Source organism: Rhipicephalus sanguineus, chromosome 1, assembly GCF_013339695.2.
Source record: "Rhipicephalus sanguineus isolate Rsan-2018 chromosome 1, BIME_Rsan_1.4, whole genome shotgun sequence".
NCBI classification, from domain to species: Eukaryota; Metazoa; Arthropoda; class Arachnida; order Ixodida; family Ixodidae; genus Rhipicephalus; species Rhipicephalus sanguineus.
The window spans coordinates 185,793,248-185,808,315 of NC_051176.1; the positions used below are offsets into that span (position 1 = coordinate 185,793,248).

A 15,068-nucleotide genomic window follows, 5' to 3' on the forward strand; every position below is an offset into this window, starting at 1 on the left:
TTGCGGCAGTTGATTTGTGAGGCAATAAACTCCTATAGTGAAGTCATTTGATGATTACTCAGAGAAGTGTTGCAGGGCCCCTTTAGAATCTTACATTTGCGACGAGCGCATGCTCACTGCATGCTGATACCTGCAAGAAACATTGTAGATTTGTTGCTTTATATCTGTGTTTATTATATTAAGGTTTGACAGACTTATCTCAATTGGCTAGAGCTGCATTGCTCCAGTTTAATTGTAATTATTAGGAATGGGCAAATAGTACATTTTGAGGTTCAAAGTGAGTTCGAAGCGAATAGCGATTTGGTCGAATAATTTCGAATGGAATAGTTCGAATAGTATATATCACATATCATAAAGAAAAATAAGCATTTTTTCCCCAACTAACGTGCACAATAGGCATGTGTGAATGTAACTTTTTTTATTCGAAGTGAAGCGGAAACAACTTTGAATAGCAGCAAGGTTTCAATAGCAGTAGGGTGCAAGTTATAAGTGGTACAATACGTTACGTTTTAAAACGTACTCTACTTGGTGCATATAAGCCCGTATAACACAGTTTTCAACTTAAAAATTAATCAGTTCAGGTGAAGGTGCTAATATGTACACTTCACCATGAAGTGTGACTTCGCGGCAGTGCAGATTTCCCCTGGGAGGGTGGTTTCAGGGCATAGCACCTACACTGCAGTGAAACCACCTTTCCGGGGGTTTACATGTGGTATGTTCGTTCATTTTGAATGCTTCGAAATTTCGAACAATTTAAATTTGTGTCAAAGTGAATTCAAATACTGTAATATTCATTCAAATATTCGAAGTGCTCGAATATTCGCCCATCCCTAGTAATTATCACTTTTGTTCCTGTAAATTCTAAGATCCTTTCGGAGTAGTGTTGCATTATAGATTAGAGAGTGCTTTGAACATGAGTTTTATGTGTGGCATGAGATTGCGGGTTTGATTACAGCCACAGCAGCCACTGTCTTTTGGAGGTGTAATGCAAAAACACTTGTGTACCTTGCACTGAGCTTACAGCTAAGAAACTAAAGTAGTCTAAATTAATTCAGCCTGCCTCGTAATAAGATTCTGGCTTTGGCGCATAAAACCCTAGAATTTTTTTAACATGAGCGACTTGTTTTTTGTGTGTACCTATTTAGTTTAACCTCTCTTTAATGCCTCAAGAAAAAGTTTCAACATGAGAGTGCATGGTGTTTAGTAAACACACTATGTTCTGCTAGTATGCTTTTCACTTCTAAGGGCTATACTGCTTGCTGCAGTAGGTTTAGCGGGTGTGACAGTACCAGTTTGTAGGCCTGTTCTCCGAGTTTCTTGGGTGTTGCACTTTTTCAGAACGAAGCTGTGCAAAGACTACTACGAGGTGCTCTGTGTGAGTCGAGATGCAGATGACGAGTTGCTCAAGAAGCAATATCGTAAGCTGGCACTACAAGTGCATCCCGACAAGAACAAGGCTCCTGGAGCAGGCGATGCCTTTAAGGCTATTGGAAATGCCTATGCCGTGCTCAGTGACCCTGAAAAGCGGAAGCTGTACGACATGAATGGCAATCGACCGCCTCAGCAGCAGAGCTACACTGGTGACAGCTATGACTACAGCCGAGGCTTTGAAGGTAGGCATCTCAGCTGTCAACAACTACTTAGCTTGCACTGCACCACTGAACAGCAGTTGTTTATGAAGTATCAGCAAGCTGATGCAATATTTGGCTGTACATTAGTTTATTCTGACACATCCAGAATGCAACAGTGAGGCAAGGGGAAGCAGTGCTAGGGTCCAGCTGAAATGTAGCAGCAGTGGAGTATGCAATGCCACAATCATCACCCTGAATGGAATGGTGTTAAGCTTGTGGTAATGCTTTATGCTGTTTTAATTTGTTCTACTGCATGTGATGTGTTGGCCTGTGTGGCAGACACATGATGCATTGCAAGGTATGCAATGCAACACATTGCGGCCAATGAAGAGATCTTTCAACAGATGCCCATGTGCTGGTACCAGACTGACTGCCATGTGGCTGGATCTCACTGTTGACGAAATACAGTAGACTCTCAGTAAACAGAAATCTCTTAATTGCTGCTTAAGGGGGGACACTGCTCTTAAAAATATTTTTTTATTTCTGTCCCTCAATAAAGTTTAATTCTCTCTCTCTTGATCGATTTTGATGAAACTCGGTGACATTATCTATATTTGTGTGCTGAAATATGCAGTTGTTTTTCTTCTATAATGTGTAGTTTTTTTAAAATACAATATATTTCTTGTGCCTTTTGGGGGCATTTTGAAAGCGGGGGGATGTATAACAGAGCGATGAATTGGACTAGTTGGTGGTCGTTCGCGGTTTCTTTGTTGCGCTGCAGATGACGAGACGAGGACGATAGCACTATACAGGGACACAGGATAGGTGGTGCGCAATTGCGCACCACCTGTCCTGGGTCCCTGTATATTCTGTTAATAAAAGTCTACTTTAGAGCGTGCGCATGGGGTGCAATCTTGTACACGTTCTGTGACAGAACGTGAAGTCACGGGTGAATGAGAGGGAGCAAATAGCCAGTAGGTGAGCTGAGGGAATTGACAGATCTTTTTAACACATGGGGAAATGTAGAATTATTATAACTGAACATCAATACAGTTGAACCTGCCTATAACGAACCTCCACGAATTCCTCGATGTTACGAAGTTTTTATGTTCCCCGCCGTTACTCCATGGAAGCATATGTATTTGCGACCTCTATGTAACAGAGTGGCAGCACGAGACACCCTTGATATAACGAATTTTCGCCGCCGACAACCTAGAGATTTTGCCCCAAATTTTGTCATTTCGGCACGAGCAGGAGCCGCATGCATCTTCTGCGGTTGCCCCGCCGCCGACGGAGCGCAAAACAGCGGCATCGCGCTTGATGCGCTCCAAGCCCCGGCGACTGCGAGGCGAGAGCGAGCACTCGTTTGTGCGTGTGGGTGTGTGTGAGGTGGGTGGGTGGGTGGCCCTGCACTTTTTGAGTCTGCATTCTTGCCGCCGCAGGCGCATGCGCAGGCGTGTGCTTCTCCCCCCTTCCTTCAAAACTCATCCAGCCACTCGTGGGTGCCACCACGCCGGCTTTCTTTAAAAAAGAAAACAAAAAACTTTGCATTGGCAGCAGCGCCACTCTTCGGTTGTTGCAGGAGTCTCTGCATGGCCTCCGAAATTGTACGCTGGATGGTTTTTCAAAACCTGCCGGCGCACAATCTCGGAGGCCATGGTCTCACCAGGTGAAGGCACTAAAAAGGGGAAAAAAAATCTTTGTTCCGTGTCATTACGCTTCGAGTTTGCGCCGCATATGAAGAGTGCTTTTCCGAATATTCCGTGGTATCCGTGTCGTTCGCTCTTCGTTTTCGACCCCATGCGCGCATAGAGCTGCCTCTGACGACGTGCAGCTTTTTGTGTGTTTTTTTTTCCCCTTTTTTTTTCTTTTTTTCTCCGGAGAACTGCACCGTCACTACTGAGGAGATGTCAGGTTAGGCGCTGGTGAAAACTGTTCGAGACGACAGCGGATCTTCAGAGGTCGACTCATCAGGTGCTTTGCCTTTTGGGCCAGGCCGCGGGTTCGCTAGACCGTGGCCTCTGCGATTAGCTCCGGCAACGCGCAGTCATGTTGCCGGAAACATTCTGAGAGGCCACGGTTAGACGATGATGGAGCAGTGTTGTATTGATGTCCTACGAACGTCCAGTATTGCCATCCCTCACAAACAAGCAACAGAGCAAAATAACGCAGTTTTTTGCCACTAAATAAATATTTTGGGTGAGCTCTACCTTCAGTTCCCCTTTTGTTCTATTTGTGCATTTCTTTTCCGAATTTTCGTGCTGAAACTGCATATAATTAAAACCTGTTTGTAATGAATTTTTTTGGAATTTGTCAATTTTGTTATATCCAGGTTTAACTGTATTGGCAGGCATTGTTTTTCAAAGCTTTAAATTGAAGAGTGTGATGACTTTAACCATTTATTTGAGTTAATGTCTTGATTGCGCACTAGGTGGTGTCGCAATTTCATAAGACATTCGGTGGTGGGGGGCTGGTTGCCATTTTCACAAACTATCAGCGCAGGATTGTTAAGCCAAGCACAAAGCCAGGCTAATTCGATCCTCCGGCCCAAGCGCTTGCGTTTCGATCCAATCCAAGTTGTCCGGAGACTGTTCTGTATTCATTCTATCGGGCCGAATGGTGTCTCCGTCCATTCTGTGCCCATTCTTTGCCTACCAGACGACAAAATGATTGACAGCACCACCTTTTCAGTTGCTATTTTCACGTCTGACCCTGATATGAGCCTCGACCAATCCTGTGCGACGAGATATTTGCTCCCTCTTGTCCTCTCGTGTAGTTTCATTTCGTACAGAACGTGTACAACAGGGGTCTCAAACTCATTCCAGATAGCAGGCCACACTCAAGAAATTTAGTCCAACAAGGGCCGGAACAGTGATAAAAGTCAGAGTGGCAGGGATTTGAACTAGATGTCGCCTAACATTCCCATTTAAAGGGGTCATGAAGCACCCCTTGGGCTGATTGAAAAAACATATCCTGCGGAAAGCTGACACGGCTATGAACTGCTCTGCCAAATATTACAGTCGTGCGCGCCGCGTAATGGCCACAAGCGGAGCGCGAAGTTGCCGTTTCCCCAGGCACCCTCTTTTCAAACAGAGGCCGGTTCTCACTCTCGTCGGTGGGCGGGGCGTCTGTCCGCTGTACGTCGCAAGAGACATAGCATGCTTATTGGCCGATAGCCGACGTAAATCGAGAGCGGCGTTCGGATCAGATGCGCTTCTTGCCGCGGGGTGCCGCCACTTGCCGGCGCCGCACTCCTCAGTACACGGTAGCCGCACTCGCGCAAGCGAATCACAGCGGGAGAGCGATCGCGTTTCATGACGCGCGCTGGCGTAACTTCTTTCCCCCATGCCATCCCTCCCTGTCTAGCTTCCAGTGCGCTCGTCGGCACGAGAAAAGAGAGAAAGCGCTGGGAGCGTGCGCCAAACCCCCGTAACTCCGCTGATTCTTTACGGATTCGAGAAATTTTTGCGGAAATCGATTCGGGAGGCAGTACACTCCGATACTGAGGCCATTAGATCATTACTTGGAAAAGTGGTTCATGACCCCTTTAAAAGAATGCCTTTCCTGTATCTCGTATATGGGTCATATCTGAAGGGGATTTGACGTCAGGTTTCAATAAAGATATTAATACTGCACTGATCTCCAGAGCGACTACAATTCTGAAATGGCGATCTTGTTTTACGGTGACGTTTCAACAAATAGTGACTGCATAGGTTCTGGAAAAAAAAATGCTTGAGACCAGTCTCGTTGCTGTAGCTTACCTGAACAAAGCGTTATTAACCGCAGTAGGCGAGAAAATAATGCGAATACCATTTAGCAAAGTCACAAAATTTTATTCCTTGTGAAGCCTCGGTCTGCTAGCGAAAGGTCCGCGGGCTGTGTGTTTGAGGCCCCTGGTGTACAAGATTGCGCCCATGGTCATGAAAGGCACATCTTTATTGGTACTTTGCTTGGGATTACAGGCTTGAAACGACATTAATCGTAGCCACTGGTGCTTGCATGTTGACTATCTTACAGCTTTGAACCAGCACTCATGCACGGTGCTTTGCTTGTAGCTTTAGAGACTTCCATAATTCAGCTTCCCAGTGATACATAGGTGCCATGCAGTCGAGCGTACACATTTTGCGGTGAAGCATACTTTATACTCGTGCCACACCGGCACAGAAAATTGCATTTACCTCCTAATGCCTTCAGATTTAATGCCATTCGCGCGGTGCCACACGGACGAACGAAATGGCATTCACCCAAATGCCATTCGTCACCTAATGCCATCGCCAGAACTCATTCGACTGAGAAATGCATACTCTTGACGGCACAGCGGACGAAGTGCGACATACCTAAATTATATAAAACGACATCCTATTCAGCTGAAAATAAAGTTTTCACGTCTTTTATTTACGCTAAACACTTAAACAAGCGCTTCAAACGCTGTATTTTGGTTGCGACAGGCGCCATTTTCTTTTTACGCTGTGGATCTGACTAGAGTTGTCTTAGGTTGCTACGGTCGGCTGCAACGTCGTGAAACAAAGCAACAAACTAAAGCTTACGGCAACGTCATATGCTTATTTCTACATTTAATTATTCTCGGAGGTATATTAAGCTTGTAAATGCATGTTTATTTTTTTATTACTACTCAACAATTGCTCACTACAGAAGATGCTGCGATCGACATCAAGTCAAATGTCATTCAGTTGGGACGTGTAGCAGCTCCGCCAAAACAAAATGTCATTTGGGAACTGAATGCCTTCACTACCGAATGTCATTTTCTTTGCCCATGTGGCACGGGTATAAAATTGAAAGGAGTTACAGCAGACGTGGAGCAATTTTTTGCCCATGTTAATGTAATGGTGCTTCTATGTTCCCAGACGCTCCTGTCATGTACCCGGTAGTACTCAGCAAATTAGAAAATAATTTTAAATAAGCAAGAATGTGCAACACCGAAATCGAAACACAGCCGAGCAGTGCTGTCTTTGCATTACATATAAGCTAGTAAAACTGAAAATCGTGCAAAGCATGCCGGTCTCGCCAGTGCAGAGTATGAAAGCTGCGAAACCCACAAAGAGTAGACAATCAGTGGAAAGGTGACCATGCCGCACCAGCTGTACCATGTCTGTGATGACTGTGCCACATGCACAAACTCCTCAGAGCTATCGGACAATGACAGCTGCGATTCAAATGCATTTGGAGGCCAGCTAGAATCGTCATTCTTCTTCGATGAAGTAGAACACACTTATTTACTTTATGTGATTGCCTGTTTGTGCAAACGCCACCAGATGGCACCACCTGTCCAGGCCGCACTAGTTTGTGGCTGCCTCGATTGAGGAAAACGCTACAAAGTTTGCGGACAAACTAAAACTTGATGTTGTTATAGGAAGAGTGCAAGAGTATGTGGATTGCTGTGTTTGACATGACATCGAGAGGATCGATGAAATTTAATATAAGCCAAGTACGAGCCACCTTTCTCATGATGTGCAGCTTAATGTATATGTATAGACCCGGTCATGGTGGACCCAATATACGTTATGGAAAGTGTTTCAGTATGGTAAAGTTTGTGCATGTGCACTCTTCAACCGGCACGGTATTACCATACTTTCTGTGGGGTAAGCCGGCATTGCTAGCTAAAACACTCTACTATCAACACGAAGGGTAAACGTTAGCTGCGAGTGTTTAGTGACTGTTAAGCCCATAATGCAACACCACTTGCCACCCATCACACACCCACCCACATGGAACTGAAAATCGCATGCCCAACCAAAGAAGTGCTGGCCAAACACGCGATCAACAGCAGATGAGCACACGCTGTAGTGGCACATCGGTTGTGCCACTTCCATCGCTTTGCCCTATATACGAGGGTGGTCTGAAAAGTTCTCGGCCTGATGTAGAAAAAAGCGTTTTGGACCTTCAAAATTATTTTTATTTTTCAACATAGTCTCCTCTCAACTCTACACACTTTGTCCATCGATATTCCAGAGCCAGGATTCCGTCCTTAAAATGACTTTGTGGAAGTCCTGAAAAGTACTCATCCACAGCAGCAATCGGTTCTTCATTTGATGAGAAACGTTGCCCACCAAGAAAGATTTTGAGTTTTGGGAACAGGTGGTAGTCCGACGGGGCCAAGTCAGGAGAATAGGGTGGGTGCTCCAACAATTCGTACTTCAAATAGTGAAATTTAGCCATTGCAAGATGTCCTTTGTGCACCGGTGCATTGTCCTGATGAAAGACGATTTTCTTCTTCTGCAAACCTGGTCTTTCCTCACGAATTTTCTGATTCAATTGAGTCAAAAGGTCAGAATAATACTCCCCAATTATGGTTTTAGCCTTTTCAAGATAATCCACAAGCAGAATGCCTTTAGCGTCCCAAAAAACAGAGGCCATCACCTTTCCTGCGGAGAAAACTGACTTGGCTTTCTTTGGTGCAGAAGACCCGGCTTCAGTCCACTGCTTTGATTGTTATTTCAATTCCGGTGTGTAATGGTGAATCCAAGTTTCATCGATTGTTATAAATCTGCGCAAAAAGTCCGCTGGATTTTTGTTATACAGCTCCAAAGCACGCTGTGACATCGTCATGCAGTTGCGTTTTTCCTCAGGAGTAAGGATGCGCGGCACCCATCTTGCACAGAGCTTGTTCATGTGTAGTTCGTTATGCAAAATGTGACATACACGTTCCACTGAGATGCCAACAGCCTCGAAAATTTCACGCAACTTCACTCTCCTGTCTTCCAAAACCATATCGTGCACACAGTCAATCAATTCAGGAGTTGTTGCACTTTTTTGGGCGCCCTTCGCGAGGGTCATCTTCAATGCTCTCTCTCCCCCGCTTAAACTCAGCAGCCCATTTCTTGACTGTTGAGTATGAAGGTGAATCTTGCTTGTAAACTTTAACAAACCTTTGGTGAATTTCATTCGGAGATAAACCTTCTTTTACAAAGAACTTTATCACTGCATGGTACTCAAGCTTCTCCATGCCTTCCGGTGCTTCACACTACACCCACTGTGATCGAGTGTCAAAGCCAAACTGCTAATCGGCACTAGATGGCGTTTCATCTGAGATTGCAGAGACTTGTATGAACGTGCACATAAGTGCTACAAGTTCTCGTTCGCGTGGTTCTTATTGAGGCCGAGAACTTTTTAGACCACCCTCGTAACATCACACACAGAATGTGGCCAATAATTGTGGGAAGCCAGGTGGGCGATTCAAGGGGATCAATAAAATTCATTGGTAAACAATCTGCGTACCTCTCAAGCCTGTAATTTGGCATAAATGATTGAAACATGCAAAAGTACTTAACCAGCGAATTTCATTGAGATCCATTGACCTCGAAAAATCGCCGGAGTTGGCCTTTAGCTATACGCACATGTGCCTGCCATCTCCTGTCACACTAAAAGCATTGAGACACATAAGTGTACTTCTAGGCCTTTGGTGCTATTTTGGATGTTGCTGTCGTGATTTTTGAGCCCTTGAGGGCAGCAAAAAGGCAAGTATTCGTTTGATTGCACTTTCCTTGGGAAGTCTGTAAAGTCAGATGTTGACTGTAAAGGTATGTTGAGACACTAAGTGTATTTCTGTTTTTGGTCTAATCAGTAAATGCGCTTTTGGTTTATCTGAAAATTTTTAGTTTCTGTTAAAACTATGACTTTTCTGTAGCTGTTCACATTTTGTTTTTCTATTCAATAAGTTGTTGCTTTATCCTTAAACATCCATACATTAGTGGCTGCTTTTTCTTTTATGCGACAGCTTTTTTTTTTTCTTGGATACTGTTTTTCTTTTGGGACATAGCCTCCTATATACTTACTGGGCCCGTCATGATGTCGGGACAACAGGAGAGTGCTGTTGGTGGAGTTGCGCAGCTCCACTGTCCATTTCTCTGGGTGCAACAATCACATGTGGTGTTGAAGATTAGACAGCTGCTGAAGGTGTGCCAAGGCTGTAACTGTGGCAGCACTGTATGCTTATTTTGTAGTTGTGCTGCAGTTCTCGAGTCTTTCCATCCAAAGCAGCATTAGGCGTGCATATTCTAAAGGTGTTTACTGTGAACTTAGTCTGAACGATACCTATGACAGCTCATAACCACACAAATGACCTCATGCTTATTTGAGAATTGGCGATGTAATGTGATTTCTATGTGGCCTGAATGTAGTAATGTATTTCAAACCAGCAATTATTGTACAGTGCTCATTTAAATGACAGCACATGTGCAAACTTATAATGCTTCAGAGGCCTTTTTACAGTGGAAGCTAAAGGATGCAAACTGAATTCATTTTCAGAAGTTGGGGATATCACTCATTATGATTTAACAAATTTTTGTAATAGTGGCTCCTGAAAAAAAAAAAAAGAAATATTTCATGGATATCACTTGTGTTGTTTGCTGCCGGTAATCCACCAAAGTTTCGATACTACAGTTTAGTGTTTGTGGATCCTCGGCGATGCCATCTAAAGTTGACCTTTTGTCGTCAGTGGTTTTTTGGTACCTCTTTCTTTCTCTCTTTGGTAAACGCTTTGCTAAGTCAGATTAGCACAAATGAAGATGGACACAAAGATGAGGTAGTCTTTGCCTGCCTCAGCTTTGTGTCAGTGTTCATCTGTGCTACTTTGACCTTGTTGAAACGCGAGACCAACTCCCAACATTCTGCCCCTACTGAAGTATATTTCTTTACCTTCACATTGTGTTGGTGAACACTTCTTGATGCCTCAACAATTGTGACCTCAGGTATGATGGGCAGTAAGGAAATACTGAAAGGAAAATACGCTCCTTCAAGTTGGGGGATTTTCCCTCTGTGAAGTCTGTCCCGCTGAAGATTACTTGCTGCATGCTTAGTACTTGGATGTTGTATTGGGCACACAGTCTTCTCTTTGCACAGCTTCTATCTACTGTTGTTATGCTGTCTCGTGTACAGGAAGATCATCAACTGAATCATCAGGAATCATTTGTTTTTAATCTGACTGGCAGTGTGGCATGAAGCAGTACACCTTTGGCTATTGTAGGTCTACAAAGCTGTGCTCTAGCTGATAATGTGGCCAAAACACTAACAAGCACAACTATAAATAAACAGTCTTGGTAGCATGTAAATATCGCAATTCACAATTGCCTATGCCACGCCGCAGTGTGCGAGGCAGTAGCCCCACAGAACACTTGGTCTACGTAGGTGGCATCACACCGCAGTGTGCAAGGCAGTAGCCCCACAGAACACTTGGTCCTGTGTAGGTGGCACTGCGTCTTAATGGAATGCAGAATAATACTACTATGGGTGAGAGGAAGTGATGACGGTTGCCAAGGGAGTGCTTGGTGGGCGCAAAGTATAGAGAAGGCATGTTTGGGGTTGGCAAGTACCACTATGCTAGCAGGCCAGTTTTATACGCACATTGGCCTCATTAAGATATTGACTCCAAAATTTGTATTTGAGGTTGGAGGTACGTGTGTGTGTGTGTGTGTACGTGTGTATGTGTGTGTGTGTAAAAGCCACTCTTTATGGACCTCTTCTTCTGCTGCAGTGCTAACTACATTGCATATTTATTTTCTTACCAGGAGACATATCTCCGGAGGAGCTTTTCAACATGTTCTTTGGAAATGCCTTTTCAAGTGAGTGTTATTACTTTTTTTTTTTTTCATGTATATGTCTCATAATGATTATAAGTATTTGCACAGCTTGTGTTATCTCTTCGATTGTAAGGCAGGCATGATCCTAAAGGTAGTTGGTGGACTTCGGTAAAGAAAAAAAAAGTGTGGCTACTAATATAAGGTGATATGAATTGCTCTGTCCAGTTCAGGAAAGAAGGCAAGTGTACAAAAGCATCCCTTTTTTTCCACCTACATCCAGCCAACATTAGGTAGTTGAAACTGTAGTGCATTTTTTTCCCTATTTTCTGAAGTCGTCATTCTAGTATCGCTGCCCAATACAGTACAGTCATTATGTATAATCATGCTCTTGCAAGAGTGACAGTGTAAGGCACGGTTGTTAGTGGGGCCACGGTTGAAGTGGGGGTGAAAAAGGACAAACCCGCCCTAAAGGGACACTAAAGAGAAGCAATGAATTGGTTTAGATTGATGAAGTGGGCTCGGAGAACTCTTGTGTAGTTTATTTCACCACCATAGGTTTATTATTAGAGGAGAAAACCAAGTTCAAAGTTTCATTTTTAAATTTCGCGCCGAACTTTGTAATTCGTGACGTAAAACATTTCAAAGAGCATTTAACGTATTTTGGTGCCACTGGCTCGACGAAATTTCCACAAACTCGTTATGTCAAGTCTCTGGCCCCCTCAGAGGACAATGTACTTCGATTTAACCGATTAGGAACTACGTAGGCCTAAGCGGGCGCCGTCAAAAATATGTGACGTCACAGCAAATAGTGCGGGAATTCCAAGGTGGCGTCACCACCTGTATTTTCTTTTTGCACGTTTTCTCGCTTATTAAGCGTCTTCTCGGAGCAAGCGTGGTGTTTTTGGTATCGTGGAAGACTACTTTACTAATGCGAGAAAAATCGTTTTGCTCTTTAGTGTCCCTTTAAGGCGGCTTCGCCTTTTTAGATGTTTATCACTTTCGCTTAATAATCATAAGGGGATTACTAAGCTGGCGCACCAGAACTTCAAGCTGATGCTCAATGCCGCGGGCTTCTCACAAACAACAGAAGAATTGTTATCCACAATTGTATGAGAGACAGAAAATGAAGACTGTGTGTGCGGCTGCTGTCTTGTGTGCCCAAGCAGCGACGCACTCAGAAGCACGCTGGACAACGCATTATCTCTCGATACCAATAAGACTAATTACCTTCATGTCCAGCAATGGATCAGTGGTGTCCGCTGCAAGTTTGAAACAATTATCTTAACTCCAGCCGAATTTTCTAAGAAGTTTGTTGACATGTTACAAGAGCTAAAGTTGCACCACTTCGTGAGCAAGCAGCAAGCAAAATATTTAAGGGAGCTGAAAACGAATCTCAAGGGCGATGAGTTGATTCTTATTTTGGACTTCGCAGAGAATTATAGTTTCCTTGTGCAAGATGCTCCCACTGGGTAAACACGCAAGCCACATTACATCCCTTCGTCGCGTACCATCGCTGCAAGGAAACTGGCTCCCTTCGGGCAAAATCATTTGTTGTGATTTCGGACTGTCTCGAACACACTACAGCTGCAGTGGCTACATTTCAAGATGAAGTACTCAAAGTCCTAAAGCATGAACTTCCTGATGTCAAAAAAGTTCACTACTTTTCTGACGGTGCAAACAAGAAAATTTTGTAAACTTGTGCTACCATCAAAAAGGCTTTATTTTAGCTGCAGAGTGGAACTTTTTCGCAACCTCTCATGGTAAGAGCGCTTGCGATGGGGCTGGTGGCACTGTGAAGCGGCTGGCAGCCAGGGCAAGTCTTCAGAGACCCTACAGGGGACATATCCTTACACCCCATGAACTTCTTATGTGGTCAGAAAAAAATATCAGAGGTATATTTGTGCTCTGGGTGCCAGAGAGAAGGGTTGAAGAAAACAAAGTTGAGCTCTCAGCAAGGTTTCAGTCTGCAATCTCCCTCAAAAGTACGCGCACGTTTCACCATTTCGTGCCATCATCACTGACCACTGTTAATCCCAAGCTCACCTCCTACTCAGCAACACAGGCATTTCAAGTGGCGAAAACCATACGTCGGCAACGGAAGTAAGAACAGCGGCCTCCGCAGGAGATCGAAAACACAACCCAAATTCTGAGTCTGTCGTACGTGCGCATGTAGTGACGTGGCAATGAAATAGTGCTCAGCTCCGACTACTCACCGGCAGCCTTTAGTGCCCTCTGCCAGCCATATACACTGTTTGCAAGTTTTCAGTAACGTGAAAACTCACAGCAGCACACGATCTTGCCACTCGCGTGGGCGCCGCATATTTCCGCTGCCCCAAGGAAGTGTGGCGGCGCAGTGAAGCGGACTTATAGGCCCGCGCCCAGGCACCCCATGAACGCTCAACATAAATTTTTGTTTCTCTCCTAAAACAAAAATCACTCCGATTAAACTTTCACAAATAAATCTCCTTTGTTTACTCTTCCAAATGACACCAAGCGGGCAATTTTACTTTAACCGCATCACCACTCTACATGTGCCTGAACATGGGGCATTTCACACATTTTTCAGTGTTTGCGCCCCTTCCGCTTCGAAACTACTCGGTGATCTAATTCAATACTTTTTTGACGCGCTTGCTGCCAACTATCCAGCCATGTGATATAGTCCTATTGTGTCTGTAATATTCGTAGAAGTTTTAAAAAATAATCAAAATGGGCGCAGAATTGCAGCATTGCTTCAGTAAAAAGCACATCGTGAGACATAGTAGTAGTCATCAGTGGCTGATAATAAGATAGTGCCGTTTCTTTTCAAGCAAATAGCAGATATTTAACGCGTTCCATGAAGTATTGTATTTTTTTAGAGTATTTTTTCGCAACCTGGACTTCACCCACTGCGGCAAAATTCAAATGACTGTAATAGACAAAAAAAAATTTTTTTTCCATAAAATACTTTTCGAGAGCCAATAGTGCACTGATATGAACATCCACATTTTTTTACAATACAGTTGGAGAGGGTCGAGCGCCATGTTTGGGATGTTTGGCGGGGAATGAACCTTATATCGTGTCAGGCGTGACTGTTATAATGACGGTTTACTGTATCACCAAAAATCAATAGAGAATGTAGCCTCTGTTATGATGAGTGGAGTGTAAACTTACTATAAAATATGTACAAGAAAAGTCTTCATGACACGAGGCTTCAACAAACCTGCATTTCCCGAAAAGTATGCAGAGAAGTGAAAATTTTGCACTGAGGTGGAGGGTGAGGTAGTTTGCTTATTATATACAGTGATGAGTTCTGAGAAATCTTTTAGTCAGCATATTAAAAAAAATACAAAGGCTTCTTGTCACAAACTAAATGAAATAATTTACGTTTTGGAACCCACATGGGCTTGTTCTTCACAGTGCAGAGACATAGGTAGGTCGTCATTGTACACAGTGTATGACATAATGATTGGAAGCACCATGGAAACCTGCACATGTAGTAGGTGTTTATTTTTTCAAAATAATAGAATATTTTCTACAATATTTCCCTCTCTTATTCTATTGGGGCACCAAAACTTTGCACATTATTCCACACCTCATGGTTTCAGTTCTGAGAAGTGGTGCAGAGCAGCAGGCACCTGTCATCATTGTTGTCAGGTGCTGCGATGGAAGTGAAAAATTGAAGCCACAAAAACTTTTGGCCATTCTGCCAGAACATTTGCTAAGGCCTACATGTGCTGCACCATGCCACTTACCGTGCCACTCATCATCCACTTTCTTGTTGCCTAGCTGCATGATGACAGCACTGTGGTAGCAGCAAGTGCAGAGCTGTTGTGGCTGTTGAGAATGCTGGCAATGGTGCCATGGTGTGGCAGTTTCATGTGGACAAAACTATCATTTGGGGTAATTGGGGCAGGCCATGAAATATTTGCAGTGATTGATTGCACTAATATACAAAGCTGTATAAGACAAGCACTTCTGGCTT

General features: G+C 43.9%; 1 protein-coding gene across 1 annotated transcript in view; it reads left to right on the forward strand.

The window, feature by feature from the left end:
- LOC119403681 (dnaJ homolog subfamily B member 14) overlaps positions 1 to 15,068 on the forward strand; it is a 59,242-nt gene that overhangs the window by 15,791 nt on the left and 28,383 nt on the right. The window contains exons 3-4 of the mRNA XM_037670593.2: positions 1,339 to 1,613; positions 11,096 to 11,149. Of these exons, the coding sequence (XP_037526521.1) occupies positions 1,339 to 1,613; positions 11,096 to 11,149 (329 nt within the window). The remainder of the gene's footprint in view (positions 1 to 1,338; positions 1,614 to 11,095; positions 11,150 to 15,068) is intronic.